The sequence below is a fragment of the Oncorhynchus keta genome, chromosome 9, assembly GCF_023373465.1.
Source record: "Oncorhynchus keta strain PuntledgeMale-10-30-2019 chromosome 9, Oket_V2, whole genome shotgun sequence".
NCBI lineage: Eukaryota > Metazoa > Chordata > Actinopteri > Salmoniformes > Salmonidae > Oncorhynchus > Oncorhynchus keta.
The window spans coordinates 42,655,831-42,678,958 of NC_068429.1; the positions used below are offsets into that span (position 1 = coordinate 42,655,831).

General features: G+C 42.9%; 1 protein-coding gene across 2 annotated transcripts in view; it reads right to left on the reverse strand.

The window, feature by feature from the left end:
* The window catches only part of LOC118387883 (contactin-associated protein-like 4), a 187,578-nt gene that overhangs the window by 53,055 nt on the left and 111,395 nt on the right, over positions 1–23,128 (reverse strand). For both annotated transcript variants that reach the window (XM_035776694.2, XM_035776693.2), the window contains exons 11-12: positions 5,626–5,732; positions 962–1,081 (exon numbers count right to left, since the gene is read on the reverse strand). In XM_035776694.2, the coding sequence (XP_035632587.1) occupies positions 962–1,081; positions 5,626–5,732 (227 nt within the window). The remainder of the gene's footprint in view (positions 1–961; positions 1,082–5,625; positions 5,733–23,128) is intronic.

The window sequence follows — 23,128 nt, forward strand, 5'->3', positions numbered from 1 at the left end:
AGGCTGAGAGAGGCTGGACTGAGGACGTGTAGGCCTGTTGCAAGGCAGGTCCTCACCAGACATCACCGACAACAACGTCGCCTATGGGCACAAACCCACCGTCGCTGGACCAGACAGTACTGAAAAAAAGTGCTCTTCATTGACGAGTTGCAGTTTTGTCTCACCAGGGGTGATGGTTGGATTCGCGTTTATTGTCAAAGGAATGACAGATACACTGAGGCCTGTACTCTACAGCGGGATCGATTTGGAGGTGGAGGGTCCGTCATGGTCTAGGGTGGTGTGTCACAGCATCATCGGACTGAGCTTGTTGTCATTGCAGCCTATCTCAACGCTGTGCATTACAGGGAAGACATCCTCCTCCCTCATGTGATACCCTTCCTGCAGGCTCATCCTGGCATGACCCTCCAGCATGACAATGCCCCCAGCCATACTGCTCATTCTCTGCATGATTTCCTGCAAGACAGGAATATCAGTGCTGCCATGGCCAGCGAAGACTCCGGATCTCAATCCCATTGAGCACGTTTGGAATCTGTTGGATCGGAGAGTGAGGGCTAGGGCTATTCCCCCCAGAAATGTCCGGGAACTTGCAGGTGCCTTGGTGGAAGAGTGGGGTAACATCTCACAGCAAGAACTGGCAAATCTGGTGCAGTCCATGAGGAGGAGATGCACTGCAGTACTTAATGCAGCTGGTGGCCACACCAGATACTGACTGTTACTTTTGATTTGGACCCCCCATTTTTTAGGGACACATTATTCCATTTCTGTTAGTCACATGTCTGGAACTTGTTCAGTTTATGTCTCAGTTGTTGAATCTTATGTTCATACAAATACTTACACATGTTAAGTTCGCTGAAAATAAGCACAGTTTATTTACACAGACGCTTATTTTTTTGCTGCGTTGATATAGCCCATGGGCCCCCACACCTTGTGGGAATGTTTGATGTGTGTGTGTGTGGCTTACCTGTCATGTTGCAGTAAATCAGCTGTGGCTTGATCATGCCGCTTCCATCCACGTCTATGTAATACAGCCCTGTTGTATTGCCCTTCTGTTTGTACACTTCACATGACTGCTCATAGACGGCTGAGGAGGAGAAAACAAATACTCAGGTTACTTACTGCTAACTGAAATGAGTACTGACTGAAATGATTAACAAAAATGTGTACACACACACACACACACACACACACACACACACACACACACACACACTACCCACAGCAAGCATACAAGGCCCTCCCTTGTCCGCTATTTGGCAAATCAGATCACGACTTGGTACTCCTGCTTACTGTATACAAGGAGAAGCTCAAAGCATTGCCCCCACAGTGAAAGTTCGCTGCTTCCCCAATCAAAATCCCCGGGTTAACACAGATGTTGGCGCTAAACTAAAAGACAGGGCAACCGCGCACAGGGTTATCGCAGACAAACCTGAGGCTCCAATAGAGGACAGCAACAATAAGTCTGACAACAACCTCAGAGTCATCCAACGAACAAAAGGACAATATAGGAGCAAGGCGGGATCATACTACACAGGCCCTGACGCCCGCCATGTGTGGCAGGGGCTACAGTCCATTACGGAATACAAAGGAAGACCCAGCCACAATCAGCCCAACGATGCCTCTCTTCCAGACTCCATATATTTTATGCACACTTCAACAATACAACACCGTAAGGTACGTGAGGGAACCTACCGACCCAGAGGACTGGTGCTACTTGCACGGCAGCAGGGCTGGACGGTATTCCAGGGCGCATTCTCAGAGCATGTGCAGATCAACTGGAAGGCACATTCACGGTTATTTTCACCCTCTCCTTGTCCCAGTCTTTAATCCCCACGTCTTAAGATGAATACCATTATTCCTGTTCCCAAGATCTCCAATGCTTCATGCCACAATGTCTACTGCCCTGTAGCACTCACATCTGTAATCATTAAGTGCTTTGAAAGGCTGGTTATGGCACACAACTCTATCCTCCCAGACACTCAAGACCCACTTCAATTTGCATACCGCCCCAACATATTCTTAGACAACGCAATCTCAATTGCACTCCACACTGCCCTCACCCACCTAGATAAGAGGAATACCTACAGTTGAAGTCAGAAGTTTACATAGTTTACACATACATTTCAGCTCACTTTTTCACAATTCCTGACATTTAATCCGAGTACAAATTTCCTGTCTTAGTTCAGTTAGGATCACCACTTTATTTAAAAAATGTCAGAATAATAGTAGAGAGAATGATTGATTTCAGTGGGTCAGAAGTTTACATACACTCAATTAGTATTTGGTAGCATTGCCTTTAAATTGTTTAACTTGGGTCAAACATTTAGGGCACCTTGCACAAGCATTCCACAATAAGTTGGGTGAATTTTGGCCCATTCCTCCTTGCTCACACATGCTTTTTCAGTTATGCCCACAATCGTCTACAGGATTGAGGTCAGGGCTTTGTGATGGCCACTCCAATACCTTGACTTTGTTGTCCTTTTTGCCGCAACTTTGTTGCGCCATTTTGCCGCAACTTTGGAAGTATGCTTGGGGTCACTGTTCATTTGGAAGTCCCATTTGCGACCAAGCTTTAACTTCCAGACCAAAACACCCCCACAACATGATCCTGCCACCCCCTTGCTTTAAGGTTGGGATGGTGTCTTCGGCTTGCAGGCCTCCCCCTTTTTCCTCCAAACACAACGAGGGTCATTATAGCCAAACAGTTCTATTTTTGTTTCATCAGACCAGAAGACATTTCTCCAAAAAGTAGGATCTTTGTTCCCATGTACAGTTGCAAACAATAGACTGTCTTTTTTATGGCAGTTTTAGAGCAGTGGCTTCTTCCTTGCTGAGCAGCCTTTCAGGTTGTCATTATAGGACTTGTTTTACTGTGGAAATAGATAGTTTTGTACCTGTTTCCTCCAGCATCTTCACAAGGTCATTTGCCATTGTTCTGGGATTGATTTTCACTTTTTGCACCAACGTACATTCATCTCTATGAGACAGAATGCGTCTCCTTCCTGAGCGGTATGACGACTGTGTGGTCCCATGGTGTTTATACTTGCGTACTATTGTTTGTACAGATGAACGTGGTACCTTCAGGTGTTTGGAAATTGCTCACAAGGATGAACCAGACTTGTGGAGGTCTACAATTTGTTTCTGAGGTCTTGGCTGATTTCTTTTGATTTTCCCATGATGTCAAGCAAAGATGCACTGAGTTTGAAGGTAGGCCTTGAAATACATCCACAGGTACAACTCCAATTGACTCAAATTATGTCAATTACCCTATCAGAAGCTTCTAAAGCCATGACATAATTTTCTGGAATTTTCCGAGCTGTTTAAAGGCACAGTCAACTTAGTGTATGTAAACTTCTGACGCACTGAATTTGCGAAACAGTGAATTATAAGTGAAATAACCTTTCTGTAAACAATTGTTGGAAAAAATTACTTGTGTACTGCACAAAGTAGATGTCCTAACCGACTTGCCAAAACTATAGTTTGGACATTTGTGGAGTGGTTGAAAAACAAGTTTTAATGACTCCAACCTAAGTGTATGTGAACTTCCGACTTCAACTGTATATGAGAATGCTGTACAAATCATTTTCAAGTAACTTAATTGAGTTAGTCATTTTTTTTATACTTCAGTGTGATTTGGACATGGTTTGGCATGAAAAGGAAAATAGGACCATACCATACATCAAAACCTCGACACAGTTTTCAGCTGAGGCTTTCGGGTGGCAAGGACTGTCCAGTGATGGTCCATAACGCATTCACATTTGTGAATGAACAACTAACTCACAGAATACATAACAGGCACATATAGTACACAAATCATTATTATATATATTTTTCTTCATATTCTAATCTAAGACACCTAGGCATGTTGGGCGTGCCAACACAACACACTTATACACAAAGACAAACTTTTATATTCCAAGACACTACTGTGCTGAGGCATGTTGGTGTTTGCCAAACAACAATGCTGCCAAAGACACAGAACCGCAAAAAGGCGCTCTTTATCTTGGGCCATCTCTCTTTCCACTCTGCTTTACCCTCTACAGTAGCTTTGTGTGCCAGCTGTCTGTTCTGTTGTTGCGGATGTTGTTACATTATTGATGTGCTCACCGTCATTATTTGAAAGGAAACGCACAGAAAACCATTGCATGCCAGAATAAAGGGTGCTAGCTGGTGTCCCAAAGGAACGCAGGCCCCATCACTGCAGATGTTGCTGTTTCTCTTGATTGCGTCCATAATGGTACCCTTTTTCCTGTATAGTGCACTATTTTTGTTACAGAGTCCTATGGATCCTGCTCAAAAGAAGTGCACTATATAGGGAATAGGATGCCATTTCAGACACACACACACTGTGTATCCCAATCCATACAATTCTGAATAGCTCCTGGATAATGGCTAGTGGGCCTGGCTGACTGATAAATAATGAATACAAGGCTATAATAATAATAACAATGTTAACCGGAGGATGCATCCAGGTGAGTGTTCCCCTTCACTAAAGAATTTGCTATTCCCCCCCTCTTTCACTGTTACACTAACCAGCTGGGTTCCTTAGTTGATCCTTTGTTCTTGCCCAGCACACACACTTGCAGCTAATCAAGGGCTTGATAATCAAGGTGATTTGTTGAATAACATCCTTTTAACAGTTCAGTCACACATGACACCTCCAATCTCGTAAATGTCTTATTTCCTCCTCACCTGAAACACTTCCTGTGATTTGATCTGAGTCTCTGCTCCAATCTAATTATACATACAGAGGCAATCGTTGCTAGTCCTTTATTTGTCTCCACCACCACCTCACTTTCAGCGCAACTCTAGTGCGAACGTGTTAAACGGTGAGGTGATTGTGTTTGACTGACAACATGGCTTCATTTCAAGTTTTCATCTTCTTCCACACAATTTATGATGACCCGTGTTGCAGCGAGAGAGAGAGAGAAGCATCATTAAAGGCTTTGTCCTATTCCTTATCTATGGTGTGGCTTTGCCAAGAGGTTCTGGTGTTGCTGCGTGCTATTGCTGCATCACAGATAAGGCATTTGACCTTGAATTCAACGGACTGTTTCACTGTGCATGTATGCTGTGTCACGCCTTGGTCTTAGTATTTTGTGTTTTCTTTCATTATTTGTTCAGGCCAGGGTGTGACATGGGGCATGTCTTATTGGGTTTTTTGTAGGCATTGGGATTGTGGTTGATTAGGGGTGTGTCTAGTATAGGCTTGGCTGCCTGAGGCGGTTCTCAATCAGAGTCAGGTGATTCTTGTTGTCTCTGATGGGGAACCGTATTTAGGTAGCCTGGGTTTCACTGTGTATTTCGTGGGTGATTGTTTCTGTCTCTGTGTAGTTTCACCAGATAGGCTGTAATTAGATTTCACGTTCCGTTTGTTGTTTCGTATTTTGTCATAGTTATTTCATGTATCGCTTTCTTCATTAAAGACATGAGTAACCACCACGCTGCATTTCGGTCCGACTCTCTTTCGACAAACGAAGAACGACGTTACATGCTGAACAAACACATTATCCTCTTGACAGTGTTTCTGCTTAGTCCAGTCCAGTCATACAGACACATACAGGCATGTACTGCATATATTCTTCAGATACAAAAACCAACACAGAAGATACAGAAAAGGCCTCTTACAGCTGTGACATGTTGCTCCACTGTAGCCTGTGTTAGTGCAATTGCAATGGAAGGTACTCCAAGACTGAGTGCATCTTCCCCCGTGTTCACAATGGCTTGGAGAGCATCTGAAAAGAGAAGAGAGATATTTATTCACCACAGATTTCCAAAAGGTCAAAAATCTGCATGTATATTTTGAAGGATTCAAGTACCCTTTCAAGAGTTAAAGACAATTTATGCTTGCTATGGAGGGTGTGGATGCAATTGCGGAGCCTCTGGAGGCTTGCAGAGGCCAAATCGAGCTCCGTACTGCATCGCCATGTGCCTCCCAAATTTTGTAACAATGCGGAGGGCTCCGTGTTGCTCCGTATTGACATGATTGGTTGACGGTAGGTGGGGGCTGGAGGGCCTGTAGTAAACACAAACTCACTTCCTCGGCATCTTCCTTCATGACAGCTCTGCTCTGCTCCGCAAAGTGCAAGAAGTATGAATGCCCTGACTTCTGCAGAGGCCGTATCACAGGAAATGCTGTACGATCACCGCAAACTACTTTCTCAGAAAGGCATATCTGACTAGATACAACCGTTGTTTGACGTGCTGTGAATGTCCTGTGAATGTCCCGGAATAAATATGTCTTTATGTCCTTTATGATACCGTGCTTTAAGATAAGTGCCTCAGCTTTTGGTTCAGTGTCCTTTTACTTGAGCTGATCTACACCTCTCTATCCTCAAGTATCCTCAAGAACTGTTCAGCACAGGTGGACATTATAATGTCCATTCCTGACATGAAGGGAATGTTCTCCTTTCAAATGGTCAGTTCTGAAAATGAATAATGGGCACCATTATAATTGCATTCCCATTCTCTGAAAACAGTATAAAAAAAAGTCACGCGTGCGGAGATGTACGTGTTTCATGATGCATACCTTTTCGTAGCCTACGTTATCATGTACACTGCCGTTCAAAAGTTTGGGGTCACTTAGAAATGTCCTTGTTTTTGAAAGAAAAGCACTTTTTTTTTGTCCATTCAAATAACATCAAATTGATCAGAAATGCAGTGTAGACATTGTTAATGTTGTAAATGACAATTGTAGCTAGAAACGGCAGATTTTTTTAATGGAATATTAACATAGGCGTACAGAGGCCCATTGTCAGCAACCATCTCTCCTGTGTTCCAATGGCACATTAGCCAATCCGATTTAATCATTTTAAAAGCCTAATTGATAATTAGAAAACCCTTTTGCAATTATGTTAGCACAGCTGAAAACTGCTGTGCTAATTAAAGAAGCAATAAAACTGGCATTCTTTAGACTAGTTGAATATCTGGAGCATCAGCATTTATGGGTTCAATTACAGGCTCAAAATGCCGGAAACAAAGTAATTTCTTCTGAAACTCATCAGTCTATTCTTGTTCTGAGAAAGGAAGGTTATTCCATGCAAGAAATTGCCAAGGAACTGAAGATCTCATGCAACGCTGTGTACTACTCCCTTCACAAAACAGCTCTAACCAGTTTGCCCTAACCAGTTGTGCCCCGGTACACAACTGAGCATGAAGACAAGTACTTTAGAGTATCTAGTTTGAGAAACAGACACCTCACAAATCCTCAACTGGCAGCTTCATTAAATAGTACCCGCAAAACACCAGTCTCAACGTCAACGGTGAAGGCGCGACTCCGGGATGCTGGCCTTCTAGGCAGAGATGCAAAGAAAAAGCCATATCTCAGATTGGCCAAGAAAAATAAAAGATTAAGATGTGCAAAAGAACACAGACACTGGACAGACGGAGATTGGAAAAAAGTGTTATGGACAGACGAATCTAAGTTTGAGGTGTTCGGATCATATAAGAACATTCGTGAGACGCAGAAAAAAATGAAAAGATGCTGGAGGAGTGCTTGACGCCATCTGTCAATCATAGTGGAGGCAATGTGATGGTCTGGGGGAGGTTTGGTGGTGGTAAAGTGGGAGATTTTTACAGGATAAAAGGGATTTTAAAGAAGGAAGGCTATCACTTCATTTTGCAATGCCATACACTGTGGATGACGCTTAATTGGAGCCAAATTCATCCTACAACAGGACAATGACCCAAAGCACAGCTCCAAACTATGCAACAACTATTTAGGGAAGAAGCAGTCAGCTGGTATTCTGTCTATAATGGAGTGGCCAGCACAGTCACCGGATCTCAACCCTATTGGAGCTGTAGTGGGAGCTGCTTGACCGTATGGTACATAAGAACTGCCCATCAAGCCAAAACAACTTGTGGAAGGTGCTTCAAGAAGCAGGGGGTGAAATATCTTCAGATTACCTCAACAAATTTACAACTAGAATGCTAAAGGTCTGCAAGGCTGTAATTGCTGCAAATGGAGGATACTTTGACGAAAGCGAAGCTTGAAGGACACAATTATTATTTTAATTAAAAATCATTATTTATTGTCAACGTCTTGATTATATTTCCTATACATTTTGCAAATTATTTCATGTATGTTTTCATGGAAAACAAGGACATTTCTAAGTGACCCCAAACTTTTGAACAGTAACGTATGTGTGTGCATTTTGTAGCTGTAGGCTCTAAATGCCACATGGGTACGGATTTTGAGCCCTTCCCGACAAAAACGGAATGAGAGAACATATTTCAGCCTGAGAATGAAACGGTTGCCTTCTAACACTGTTCTCTCTCAGATAAAGATTTAAAATGGCATGTGAAGGAGGGAGGACATCCTGCCAGCCATCCCCATCATCCTCAACCCTGCAGCACAGCCTGAGACACATTCGTCTGCCTGGCCTGCCTGGAATTGATTCCAGGACAGCCACTGAGCTGAATCACAGGATTTCACAGGCTGCCTCACGCTCTCACTGCTGCCTGCTGCCTCATGCACACATTATCTTTCTCTCACTCAAACGTGCACACACACACACACACACACACACACACACACACACACACACACACACACACACACACACACACACACACACACACACACACACACACACACACACACACACACACACACACACACACACACTATCTCTCACCGCAGCCTGCTGTTCACATGGCAAGCTTTCTTCTCAGGCACACATGTAAATGCCTGCAGGCAGGTAACATTCTCTTGCTAATAACAGTCCCTTTATGACATTGTGGGTTCAGGTGGTCAACTGCTCGGAGCTCTGAGACTTGGAGACAGTCAGACACACAGACACGCGCATACACCTGTCTGTCCCAACCATCACTGACTGAATGATAGCTGTCAAGTCAGAATCATATGAAGGAATGGTGTCACAACACAGGGCTGACAATGCCCGGTTCACAAACAAATCAAACTCAAATCAAAGTTTACATAGACTTACACATACACCAATTTGCAGATGCTTATGCTCCACCAGTGCAGTAATACCTAAAAATAACAAAACACATATAGTATAATCCGAAAAGTTAAAAGAAGAAAAAAATACAAGAAATGAAGCAATATCAGTGAGCCGTAATAGAAAGAGTCCGGAATATATATACTGTATATAGTAGTAGTAGGATGAGCCATGGTTAGAATACAGTATATACTATACATATGAAGAGGGTAGAACAGTATGTAAACATTATTAAAATGACAAGTGTTCAATGACTCTATGAACTTAGGCGAACAATCTCTAAGGTGCAGGGTAGAGTACCGGGTGGTGACCGGCTAGGGACAGTGTGTAAGGATCAGGGCAGGGTACCAGGTGGAGGCCAGCTGTTGCCTGGGGATACAACCTGTTTATCAGTCTCTTGGTCCCAGCTATGATGCACCTGTACTGTCTCCGCCTTCTAGATGGTAGCGGGGTGAACAGGCCGTTGCTCAGGGGGCCAAGCCAAATTTCTTCAGCCTCCTGAGGTTGAAGAGGCGCTGTTGTGTTGTTAAATGTTGCAATTAAACGTGTATGGAATGTGAAGAGTGATGGGTACAGCAGATAAAACACCCTATGATAGAACGGTGCCAGGGGTTGAGGAGTTTGTTGAAATGTATTTGGAAAGTGGGAATGGGGTTAGGGGTGTCTGTCTTCATCTGCAAGACAAGAGCGGGGTCTGATGCTGAAAGAACGGGGTCTGGCTGATTTATCCAATACAAAGAGACACTTGGCTGGTGTATATCGTTGCAATGTATATCATCACGCGCTGTGTCCATCCAACTGTACTCAACGTGACTCCAAGTCATTACAGTTCACAGCCATGTCACTGAACCCCATGGTAAAGAACCTTAAAGAGAAAAGTTAGCTAGAATGTCCTACAAAGGACTTCAACGAGCTACAAAGTAAATAACCTCATTCCCCTAAACAGTGTGATGGGAACCGAGAAAGTATATATTTGTATCCCCTTCTGGGAAGTGGGAGAGAGAGAGAACCTGCTCCAGGACAGTATGCCACAGTAGCTCACAGACAGGGTGACAGGAGGTTGGCACAGCTAGGCACCCTCTGCTACTTATAACCCCCTCTCTCCCTGGCTCTGATGCCACCTCCAGCCCAGCCCTCGGCAGGCTAAGCCTCTTGCATCGTGACCCCAATCACAGAGAGGTCACAAATAGAGTTGTGTCACAGGGCGGAAAAGTCACCAGCTGAGAGACAGGCACAGCAGGCCGGGAGAAACAACAGTGTAGGCTACCGTGTTGTTTTCCTAGTCATCATTCACTGGTGTCTGAACTGTAGTTTGTCTTCAAGAGGCTGCTGAGCCTGTCAAGGGCCCTGAAGGAGACAGGTAGAGTGAGCCCATGTCAAGGATTATGCGGGATAGTCCCGAAATTGGCCCTTTGTCCCAGTCAAACAATCATGTCCAGCACTTTATCAACACATTCAAACACCACTAAATAAGAAAAAAAAGGTTGATTTAATTTGCCCAGTATTAAAGTCAGACATTCCGACCTGTATTTTGCGCTAATGACTGTGACACCCTAGCCTGCTGGTGATGTTAAACACTCCAATCGTTGTTGCGATCTGATATTCTGCGCAGCGCAAGATGAGACGTAGGCCAATGTCATAGGCCAGGGATGGGCAACTTTGATAGAAAATAAATAAATAAATCAGAACTCATTATGAGGGGCAGCAGTTGCTTCCGGGTCTGCATAACCACCCCAAAACTCCAAGATTTTCATAAAGATCCACAGATGTATGTGGTCTCTCATTTCTGCATCACCAAATTTTGCATGAGGCAAAAGAGTAGGCTAGATGTGTTTCAATTGCTCCTAAAGGGCAGCAAACTGCAGGCGTGTAGTGCTGCCTGAGCGCACCGGAGCTTCGCTCTGCCACTTCTCACAATGGTGCTTGTTTACGAAAGTTAGATCAAAGCTGAATCAATGTCTTGGAAGATCAAATAAGGATGAATTAGCATTCTACATCACATAACCAAATATACAGTGCTTTCGGAAAGTATTCAGACGCGTTGACTTTTGTCCACATTTTGTACCGCTACAGCCTTAATCTAAAATGGATGAAACCATTTTTTCCCCATGTATCAATCTACACACAATAAATACCCCATAATGACAGGAGCAAAAACAGGTTTTCGTCAGCGATTACAGCCTCAAGTCTTTTTGGGTATGACACTACAATCTTGGCACACCTGTATTTGGGGAGTTTCTCCCATTCTTCTCTGCAGATCCTCTGAAGCTCTGTCAGATTGGAAGGGGAGCGTCGTTGCACAGCTATTTTCAGGTCTCTCCAGAGATGTTTGATCGGGTTCAAGTCCGGGCTCTGGCAGGGCCACTCAAGGACATTCAGAGACTTATCCCGAAGCCAATCCTGCATTGTCTTGGCTGTGTGCTTAGTGTCATTGTCCTGTTGGAAGGTGAACTCTAGTCTGAGGTCCTGAGCGCTATGGAGCAGGTTTTCATCAAGTATCTCTCTGTACTTTGCTCCATTCATCTTTCTATAGATCCTGAGTAGTCTGCCAGTCCCTGCCGCTGAAAAACATCCCCACAGCATGATGCTGCCACCACCATGCTTCACCGTTGGGATGGTGCCAGGTTTCCTCCAGACGTGACGCTTGTTTTTGCAAACCTGTTTTTGCTTCGTCATTATGGGGTATTGTGTGCAGATTCATGAGGGGAACAAAACTATTTAATACATTTTAGAATAAGGTAATGTAACAAAATGTGGAAGAAGTCAAGGGGTTTGAATACTTTCCGAATGCATTGTAATAGGATAGTATAACGTTACTGTTACACCAAAACATTTATTTAATGAGATTTAAGGATGGTTAGCTGAAAAGTAAACAAATATTTTTATATAATGCATCCAAAACTAAACAGCATGCACCACAAGGCAGAATGTGCTTTGATTGAAACAAAATACAGGAAGTCTATATAGTTTGTTAGCGCCATCTGCTCTAATTTGCTAATTCAAGAAAATGTAAATGCATATTAAGGGTGAGATCGTGGTGCAACCTGGGGTGTGATCTCTGGAAGCTGACAGGCCAAACTCACTGGTCCAACACTCCTCGATGCGGCAAAATACAGCCAGACCTGAGTTCAAATTGGGGTGACGATAATTTGACAGCCAAATGGCTGCGGTCTCCGTAATAAAAGATATCTATGTTTTGACAAATATTTTTTCCTTTCTTTCGTTCCTGACTGCATGTGCTGCCATAGAAATAGAATGAATAGAACAGGTGTCCCTATTCAAGTCAATGATGGGGTAATGGGTGGACTTGTGGCCATTGCGAGTGTTCTCATAGGACCAAAACAGGAAATGTACCCATCAATCTGTGCTGTGTCCGAAAATCATGTGGTTTTTTTCATGTGATTCTTTCATGTCTTTTTGTTGTAAGGACAGTGGTGTAAAGCACCTAAGTAAAAAGACTTAAATCGTTTTTGGGGTATCCGTTCTTTACATCTATGACAACTTTTACTTCACTACATTCAAAAAGAAAATGATGTACTTTATACTCCATACATTTTCCCTGACACCCATAAGTACTCGTTACATTTCGAATGCTTAGCAGGACAGGAAAATTGTCAAATTCACACACTTCTGAAGAGAATATCCCTAGTCATCCCTAATGCCTCTGATCTGACGGACTAAACACAAATGCTTTGCTTGTAAATTATGTCTGAGTGTATGAGTGTGCCCCTGGCTATCCTTAAATAATATATATTTTTTAATTATCCCGTCTGGTTTGTTTAATATAAGGAATGTGGAGTGATTTATACTTTTACTTTTACTTTGATATTATATTTGAGCAATTACATTTACTTTTGATACTTAAAGTATATTTAAAACCAACTACTTTTAGACTTTTACTCAATAAATATTTCACTGGGTGACTTTCACTTTTACTTTAGTCATTTTCTATTCAGTTATCTTTACTTTTACTCAAGCATGAAAATTGGGAACTTTTTCCACCACTGTGTGGATACAGCAAATTTCATCCAAAACCCACAGCAGCCATAGATAACCTGGTTATACAATGCAGTAACCTCTGCTGCGGAGCCAATGGGAAAACAAAACAAAAGCAGCTCTGCAGGGGGTGAAGTAATATACATGAATGGCAATACGAGCGAATGCTATGGGGAATTATAGGCAATTAACTAGTAATCGGTAAGAGTGGAAGTAATTTTCACTACATAATAAATACAATTAAGTGAGACAATGATGGGGTGGAAATCTGGAAAATTTACCAGAATGGTAATCATTATGGTGATTAAGATCTTCAGATAAATATATGTTTGCAGTGTATATTAGTGACATCAACACATCTCCAATTCTTACTGCATAAGGCGAGGTGGCTATGGACCCGATCGTGCCTGTTCTCTGTTCCTGAGAAACTGGATCTTTTTATAGATTTAGGTAGCTTGCAAACCTAGAGAGAGCGCAGACTAAAATCTGTGCATTATAAATTATTCAATTCCCCTATCCACTCATCAGGCTTAGCTACCAGCTTTGTGCTACTGCCTTATTCCCTTTGTCATGCACACACACACACGCACGCACACACTCACACACGCACGCTCTGTGTCTTAAAGTAATGGTGTGTGCCGCATGCCTGCCTGACATGTCAACATTGACTCCATTATTTCAGTATATACTCTATGCTCTGTTTATGCCTGTTAATTTATCGAAGGAGCACTTTCAACACGCAAAGGTGTCACACAGACCAAAGGGACATGGAGTCAGCTAAAAACAGCGCTCCCCCTCTAGCTTCCACATGCAGGCATAAATTGCAGACACACACACACACACACACACACACACACACACACACACACACACACACACACACACACACACACACACACACACACACACACACACACACACACACACACACACACACACACACACACACACACACACACACACACAAATTAACTCCCTCTCCCTCTCCCCCTTCCCCTCTCTCACACAAACACACACACACACACTATCGCTACTCCCCTTTTCTCGTATTCATTTCTTCATCCTTCCTGACAAGCAGCAGAGCAACAGCATCACACAGGCATTCATATTTACATTGTGGAGAGACTGAAATTACGTAACAGCGGTAGGGGGTAGAGCAGGAGTGTCATACTCATTTTGCCCTGGGAGCAGCATTCGGTCTTCAATAAGGTCCCGGGAGGGCCGAACTGACAATTGCTTATATTTCCTTGCAAAGAAGTGTCCTCTATTCCTTGTCTTTGGAATTTTCTATGCTCCCTGACTGTCCAGTGATTATTAGATAACTGGACAGTCAAGAAACGGTATAAATATAGGCCCATTACAGTGGCGGTCGGGGCTGTTTAAGATGAGCATGGCCTTATTTCCATTACAGCATATTGGGTGGCTGTCATTCAAATTTCAATTACCAAGGTCAATATAACCTCGATAGGTTTAGGCTACTACATGATACTCAAATTTTCCCTATACCCATGATGAGGTTGCTTCAACGTAGCCTACAAATGAAAGTTAACAACGTAGGGACACAGTTCGATAAGAAAATTTGAGTAATCAAGGTGACAGACAGTGACACATTCATTACCGTCATGCACACTCTTGCCTGCATCTAGCTGATCTAGGGTGTAATCATTAGTCCAAAAGTTGCAAGCGAGAGTTTCTATTGGGCAAATTCGGGAATGTTTATCCCTGTTTCGTTCCGTTTAAGAAACGTTTTTCAACAGAATCAGCAGAATGAATACACCCCTGATCACACGCAAACAGAGTTCACTTTCAAAGCAGCCACATACAAACAGCATGATCCATTTGATCATTGTATAATTCCTTCCTTAAGAGTCCATTTGTGGAATTTCTTTCCTTCTTAATGCGTTTGAGCCAATCAGTTGTGCTGTGACAAGCTAGCGGTGATATACATTTGGTAAAAGACCAAGTCCATATTATGGCAAGAACAGCTCAAATAAGCAAAGAGAAATTACAGTCAATCCGGAAAATGTCAAGAACTTTGAAAGTTTCTTCAAGTGCAGTCGCAAAAACCATCAAGAGCTATGGGGAAACCGGTTCTCATGAGGACCGCCACAGGAAAAGAAGACCCAGAGTTGCCTCTGCTGCAGAGGATAAGTTTATTAAGGTTAGGGTTAACTGCCCCTCAGATTGCAGCCCAAATAAATACTTCAGAGAGTTCAAACAACAGACATATTTCAACATCAACTGTTCAGAGGAGACTACGTGAATCAGGCCTTCATGGTAAAATTGCTGTATAGAAATCACTACTAAAGGACACCAATAACAAGAAGAGACTTGCTTGGGCCAAGAAACACAAGCATTGGACATTAGACCGGTGGAAGTCTGTCCTTTGGTCTGATGAGTCCAAATTTGAGATTTTTGGTTGCAACCTCTGTCATTGTGAGACGCAGAGTAGGTGAACGGATGATCTCTGCATGGGTGGTTCCCACTGTGAAGCATGGAGGTGGTGTGATGGTGCTTTTTTGGTGACACTGTCAGTTATTTATTTAGAATTCAAGGCACACTTAACCAGCATGGCTACCACAGCATTCTGAAACGATACGCCATCCCATCTGGTTTGCACTTAGTGGGAGTATCATTTGTTTTTCAGCAGGAAAAGGACTCAAAACAGACCTCCAGGCTGTGTAAGGGCTATTTGACCAAGGAGAGTGATGCCCTCCATAATCACCCAAACTCAACCCAATTGAGATCGTTTGGGATGAGTTGGACCGCAGAGTGAAGGAAAAGCAACCAACAAGTGCTCAGCATATGTGGGAACTCCTTTAAGACTGTTGGAAAAGCATTCCTCATGAAGCTGGTTAAGAGATGACAAGAGTGTGCAAAGCTGTCATCAAGGCAAAGGGGCAACTTTGAAAAATGTCAAATATATTTTGATTTGTTTAACATGATTCCATATGTGTTATTTTGTAGTGTTGATGTCTTCACAATTAATCTACAATGTATAAAATAATTGAAATAAAAACCCTTGAATGAGTAGGTATGTCCAAACTTTTGACTGGTACTGTATACATTTTTTCTTTACACATATTTAACGCCTTTAATGGCTAGGCACAAAACTACCTTCATACATCCATTCATTTTTTTAAACCGGTACTGGTTTCCTTCAGATCAGTCCTCTCTGTGGGGGTCATAGAGCAAAAGTGAAAAGATCGTTTTTGTGAGAATATCCCCTTTTCATAGTGGGGTCACATTAGCGTGTAGCCCCAATGGTTTGTGAGCTATAAAACAGAAGTTGGCACATCAACAATACCGACATCAGACGAGTCCTCTGACACTTGTGGGGGGCCGTAGAGCAAAATGGAGACCACCGTCGTGTTCGTGAGAGCCTCCCCTTTCCATAGAGCGGTCATAAGTTTGTAGGTCAAACCGCTTGGACAGTACAGACATTTTCGTTATTTATTTTATTTTATTTGACCTTTAATTAACCAGGTAGGCTAGTTTAGAACAAGTTCTCATTTGCAACTGCAACCTGGCCAAGACATAGCAAAGCAGTGTGATACAGACAACAACACAGAGTTACACATGGAGTAAACAATAAACAAGCCAATAACACAAACAAGTCAATGATACAGTAGAGAAAAGAAAGTCTAAATACAATGTGTGCAAAAGGCATGAGGAGGTAGGCAATAAATAGTCCATAGGAGCGAATAATTACAATTTAGCAGATTAAAACTGGTGTGATAAATGAGCAGATGATGATGTGCAAGTAGAGATACTGGTGTGCAAAAAAGCAGAAAAGTAAATAAAATAAAAACAGTATGGGGATGAGGAAGGTAGATTTGGTGGGCTATTTACAGATGGACTATGTACAGCTGCAGTGATCGGTTAGCTGCTCAGATAGTTGATGTTTAAAGTTGGTGAGGGAAATAAAAGTCTCCAACTTCAGAGATTTTTGCAATTCGTTCCAGTCACTGGCAGCAGAGAACTGGAAGGAAAGGTGGCCAAATGGGGTGTTGGCTTTGGGGATGATCAGTGAGATATACCTGCTGTAACGTGCACTACGGGTGGGTGTTGTTATCGTGACCAGTGAACTGAGATAAGGTGGAGCTTTACCTAGCATAGACTTATAGATGCCCTGGAGCCAGTGGGTCTGGCGACGAATATGTAGCAAGGGCCAGCTGACTAAAGCATACAGGACGCAATGGTGAGTGGTATAAGGTGATTTGGTAACAAAACGGATGGCACTGTGATAGACTGCATCCAGTTTGCTGAGTAGAGTGTTGGAAGCTATTTTGTAGATGACATCGCCAAAGTCGAGGATCGGTAGGATAGTCAGTTTTACTAGGGTAAGTTTGGCGGCGTGAGTGAAGGAGGCTTTGTTGCAAAATAGAAAGCCGATTCTAGATTTGATTTTGGATTGGAGGTTAGTTAGCACAGTGTCCAAGGAAGGGCCAGAAGTATACAAAATGGTGTCGTTTGCGTAGAGGTGGATCAGGGAATCTCATGTTCTGACAAACACTGCTCTAGCTCTGTCACCTTTCACCGCAGATGCGGAAGTGCGACATCGGCGGATGCAATGGACGGAAGACACATCCAATGCAGACATCTCCAGCTTAAAATGATGGCTTTTGATGGGGATTATCAATCAATTATTTGGTGACGTGAATATATTTAGTATAACTGTATGTAAAAAGGCTACCTTTTTTATTGTTTCACTATTTTTATTTTTATGAAATTCACTGAGGAGGATGGTCCTCCCCTTCCTCCTCTGAGGAGCCTCCACTGGTCCATTATCATTTCGATACTTTTTCGATTTGGTTTTAGTAATTTTAAAGCATATTGAGTTTGTCCTCCCCCCAACAATACTCAAACCACCTGCGGGCCAAATTGGAACCCTTCGCATGACGTATTTTTGACACCACTGGGGTAGAGCGATCCAAGAACACATGTATCAAGATTTAAAGAAAAAAAGTGTGGACTATGCAGAATTTGCCCCTTCCACCACCCTGAAATTCACTTCTAGAATATAACCTAGTCAGCAGGCTTGTCAAACATTATATTTTTTTTAACGCAGTAGGGATAATAAGTAAAGGGAGCGGTTTGTGACACAGGAGAGCAGCCGCTCACCGATATGTTCGTGCATACAGCAGTTGCACCTCCAACACCGCCAAACATCTGCTATGCGGATGTCAGCCAACGCTGGTTAATGCTCGATCTGATTAAATCCAGGCCTAAGCTTTCTTCCTGGACTGATAGGCATGCTCAGCTGAGAAGGTCCATTGAAAATGCTTTTAAGGCAACACTGTCAGTGTAGTCTGTGTCTGGGAAAGCGGTCCTTGGTGTTTGAATCTAACAATGTTTAATATAAAGTACTGAAATGTGTGGCACTCATTTAGATATGGTTGAATATAATTTGATGGATATGCACGGTACCATTACATTTTGTCATTTTCTTCTACCTATCTGTTAGACTGTTGTCGGTGTCTCTCTACAGCTGACACACAAACATGCGCACATTCGCACGTGCCAACACGCACACATACGCGCCTGCAGATGTAATAAGTCCCACTGAAATGAGAAGAAAGTTGGGGATATCAATAAATGATTTCACCCCCCCCCCCTAACATTACACCACAGTATTGTCTGTTAAATGGAGTTAGAAGATGACAACTTTATTTCTGCTGGCTGGAAACGTTTTTACTATGTGATTCTGTCCAGTGAAAAAAGAAAATCCCAAACCCCTCTCTGACTGCCTGTTTACTAACACATAAGGGACGGTTTGAAGTTTACAGAACGTGGACGCTAATTAGAGGAGGCGTAATTAATTTGAAGAGTGTTCATTTTAATTAGGCTCTGCTAACAACAAGAGGACGATTTCTTCCTATTTAAGAAATAAGAGGTAGGCCTACCCGTTTGACAGACAAAAGTATAGGCTGCTATCCATAGATATGTCAGCCAATTCCTCCACCCCCCCCATGGACTCTTTAAATATCTATGTGTCAGTGAAGGGCTTGGTGTGTCAAGTTAAAGCCAGGGCTCAAATTGAAGGGGGTATGTGCGGGTACGCCATACCTTTTAAAAAAAAAAAATGCCAAAATGGCACCCCTTGTAAGTATACCATTTAAGAGAATAAAAAAGGAGCAGATTATACAAAGCAAACTATAACAGCGCTGTAGTCCGCAATGCTTTTAGCTGTAAACAAAGTACCCGAGAAAGACGTGACTCTGATGCATATGGGGATATATTTGGGCCATCTCTATGACATTCAGAGATTGAGTTACAACCTTTTATAGTCAAGGAGATATATAATGCGTTTATAAAAGGCTACTTCTTCTCAGACCCACAAATGCAATGATAGATTCATGCAATGCTTTTTTGAAAGGAGATATTTTTTACCCCTACCCTTATCCATGGTGGTCGGCAAACCCACAACCATCTGGCCAGCGGCTCTAAGCCCTATACAAATTGTCACTTTGCCATGTAATGTTTGCACGTTGTCATGTAATTTATAAAACAGCATATAAATTGCTCTGGTCTGTCCTATAAGTGAGGGTTAATGGTAGGCATGTTCTCTGGAATCCACTTTATGGTTTAATTATTACTTTGGGTATAGGGGAGGGTCACTTGTTTTTTTTTCAAGTGTTGGGGGACGGTCGGATAAAATATATTTTACTGAAAGGAGGGCCATCCATTTTTCATTTTAGTGAGTTCCGATTTTCTCCAAGTACAACTTACTATAATTATCGTACAGGTATTTCACTGAGTGGTATATGAAAAGACACAGTCACACAAGTATGTTGTGCATGGTTGCCATTGTATGTGAACACCTGCTCGTCAAACATCTCATTCCAAAATCATGGGCATTAATATGGAGTTGGTATCCCCTTTGCTGCTATAACAGCCTCCACTCCTCTGGGAAACCTTTCCACTAAATGTAAGAACATTGCTGCGGGGACTTGCTTGCATTCAGCCACAAGAGCATACGTTAGGCCGGGCACTGATGTTGGGCGATTAGGCCTGACTCGCAGTCGGCGTTCCAATTCATCCCAAAGGTGTTCGATGGGATTGAGATCAGGGCTCTGTGCAGGCCAGTCAAGTACACCAATCTCAACAAACCATTTCTATATGGACCTCGCTTTGTAAACAGGGGCATTGTCATGCTGAAACAGGAAAGGGCCTTTCCCAAACTATTGCCACAAAGTTGGAATCACAGAATCATTTAAAATGTCATTTTATGTTGTAGCGTTAAGATTTCCCTTCCCTGGAATTAAGGGGCCTAGCCCGAACCATGAAAAACATCCCCAGACCAGTAATCTTCCTCCACCAAACTGTACAGTTAGCACTATGCATTGGGGCAGGTAGCGCTCTCCTAATATCCTCAAACTCAGATTCGTCTGTCAGACTGCCAGACGGTGAAGCGTGATTCATCACTCCAGAGAAGGCTTTTCCACTGCTCCAGATTCCAATGGTGGTGAGCTTTACACCACTCGGTGGTAGCATTCTGTGAGCTTGTGTGGCCTACCACTTCGCAGCTGAGCTGTTGTTGCTTCTAGACATTTCCCCCTCACAATAACAGCACTTACAGTTGACCGGGGAAACTCTTGCAGGGCAGAAATTTAACAAACTGACTTGCTGGAATGGTGGCATCCTATGACGGTGCCACATTGACAGTCACTGAGCTCTTCAGTACTGGCCATTCTACTGCCATTGTCTGTCTGTGGAGATTGCAAGGCTATGTGCTCGATTGTATACACCTGTCAGCAACGGGTGTGGCTGAAATAGCCGTAAACAATCATCTGAAGGACTGTCAGTGCATTCAGAAAGTATTTAAACCCGTTACGTTGCAGAGTTAAATGATTTTCCACATCAAAGTAGGTTTTTAGAAAATGTTACAAATGTATTTAAAAAACCCACTGATATATTACATTTACATAAGTATTCAGACCCTTTGCTATGTGACTCGAAATTGAGCTCAGGTGCCTCCTGTTTCCATCGATCATCCTTGAGATGTTTCTACAACTTGATTGGAGTCCACCTATGGTAAATTCAACTGATTGGATATGATTTGGAAAGGCTCACACCTGCCTATATAAGGTCCCACAGTTTACAGTGCTTGTCAGAGGAAAAACCAAGCCATGAGGACGAAGGAATTGTCTGTAGAGCTCCGAGACAGGATTATGTTGAGGCACAGATCTGGGGAACGGTACCAAAAGATTTCTGCAGCATTGAAGGTCTCCAAGAACACACTGACTCCATCATTCTAAATGGAAGAAGTTTGGAAACACCAAGACTCTTCCTAGAGCTGGCCGCACGGCCACACTGAGCAATCGGGGGAGAAGGGCCTTAGTCAGGGACATGACCAAGAACCCGACGGTCACTCTGACAGAGCTCCAAAGTTTGTCTATGGAAATGGGAGAACCTTCCAGAAGGACAACCATCTCTGCAGCACTCAACCAATCAGGCCTTTATGGTAGAGTGTCCAGACGGAAGCCTCTTGGAGTTTACCAAAAGGTACCTAAAGGATTCTCAGACATGAGAAATAAGATTATCTGGTCGGATGAAACCAAGATTGAGCTCTTTGGCCTGGATGTCAAGCATGAGGTCTGGAGGAAAACTGGCACACAGGCAAGACAACGCAGGAGTGGCTTCGGGATAAGTCTCTGAATGTCCTTGAGTGGCCCAGACAGAGCCCGGACTTGAACCCGATCTAACATCTCTGGAGAGACCTGAAAATAGCTGTGCAGTGATGCTCCCCATCCAACCTGAGAGAGCTTGAGAGGATCTGCAGAGAAGAATGGGAGAAACTCCCCAACTACAGGTGTGCCAAGCTGTATCCAAGAAGACTCGAGGCTGTAATCGCTGACAAAGGTGCTTCAACAAAGTACTGAGTAAAGGGTCTGATTACCTATGTAAATGCAATATTTTTTAAACATTTGCTGACATTTCTAAAAACCTGTTTTTGCTTTGTCATTATGGGGTATTTATTGTGTGTAGATTGATGAGGGGGAAAATTGTTTAATCCATTTTAAATTAAATTTTAATCCTTAAAATTTTAGAATAAGGTTGTAACATAAAATGTGGAAAAAAGTCAAGGGGTCTGAATACTTTCCAAAAACACTGTATATTTGGTTACGTGATCTTCCACGACATTGATTCAGCTTTGATCTAACTTTAGTAAACAAGCACCGCGGTGAGAAGTGGCAGAGCGAAGCTCCGGTGCGCTCAGGCAGCTCTACACGCCTGCAGTCTGCTGCCCTGAATGAGTAATTGAAGCACACCTAAACCTACTCTTTTGCCTGGTGCAGAAATGAGAGATCACATACGTGAGGCTGTTTTATGAAAATCTTAGAATACTTGGTTGGGTATGCAGTACGTAAGCAACTGCTGCCCCTCCTGATGAGTTGTGATTTGTTGTGGCCCCTACCCCTATCAAAGTTGCCCATCCCTGGCCTATGACATTGGCCTACGTCTCGTCTTGCGTTACGCAGCATATCAGATCTCAACTGTTTAACATCACCAGTAGGCTAGGCTACCACATCCCTATAATATACTGTATATTGTTTTATAAGCGAGTATTGTGTCTAGGCAACTGAGATAATCTTAATTTACTCCATTTTAAATTCAGGCTGTAACACAACAAAATGTGGAAAAATTCAAGGGGTGTGAACACTTTCTGAATGCACAGTAAATTCCTTAAAAGTGCAGCCCCCCCCCACACACACACACACACTTTGGGCCGATCAGATAAATTTTGTAAATGCCAGATCTCCATGGCAAGATACATCATTCACCCTAGTTTACAGTCCCCTCCCTGATTTCATTGTGGGGGACAATGAAATAATAGGATACATTTGCAAACGTGCAGATATTCAATTAAAATCAGTGAAGCAGGAGATATTTCTCTCTCTATTTGATGACTATGTAGAAGCAGTACATACAGACATAGCTAAAACTGTGTGTGTGTGTGTGTTTGTGTGTGAGAGTATGTATGGCCACAAGGAGAGTAGATAATTGTCCCATTAATTGTTTTCCTATCTGGGCGTGGAGGAAGCCGACAGTAATCCATTAGCTCTGCTCTTTGGTGGCTTTGACTCGCTGTCTCTTTCATATCAAATGCGATCTGGAATAGATGGTGGATAACGGGAAGAACTATTGGCAAAGATGAAGATAACAAT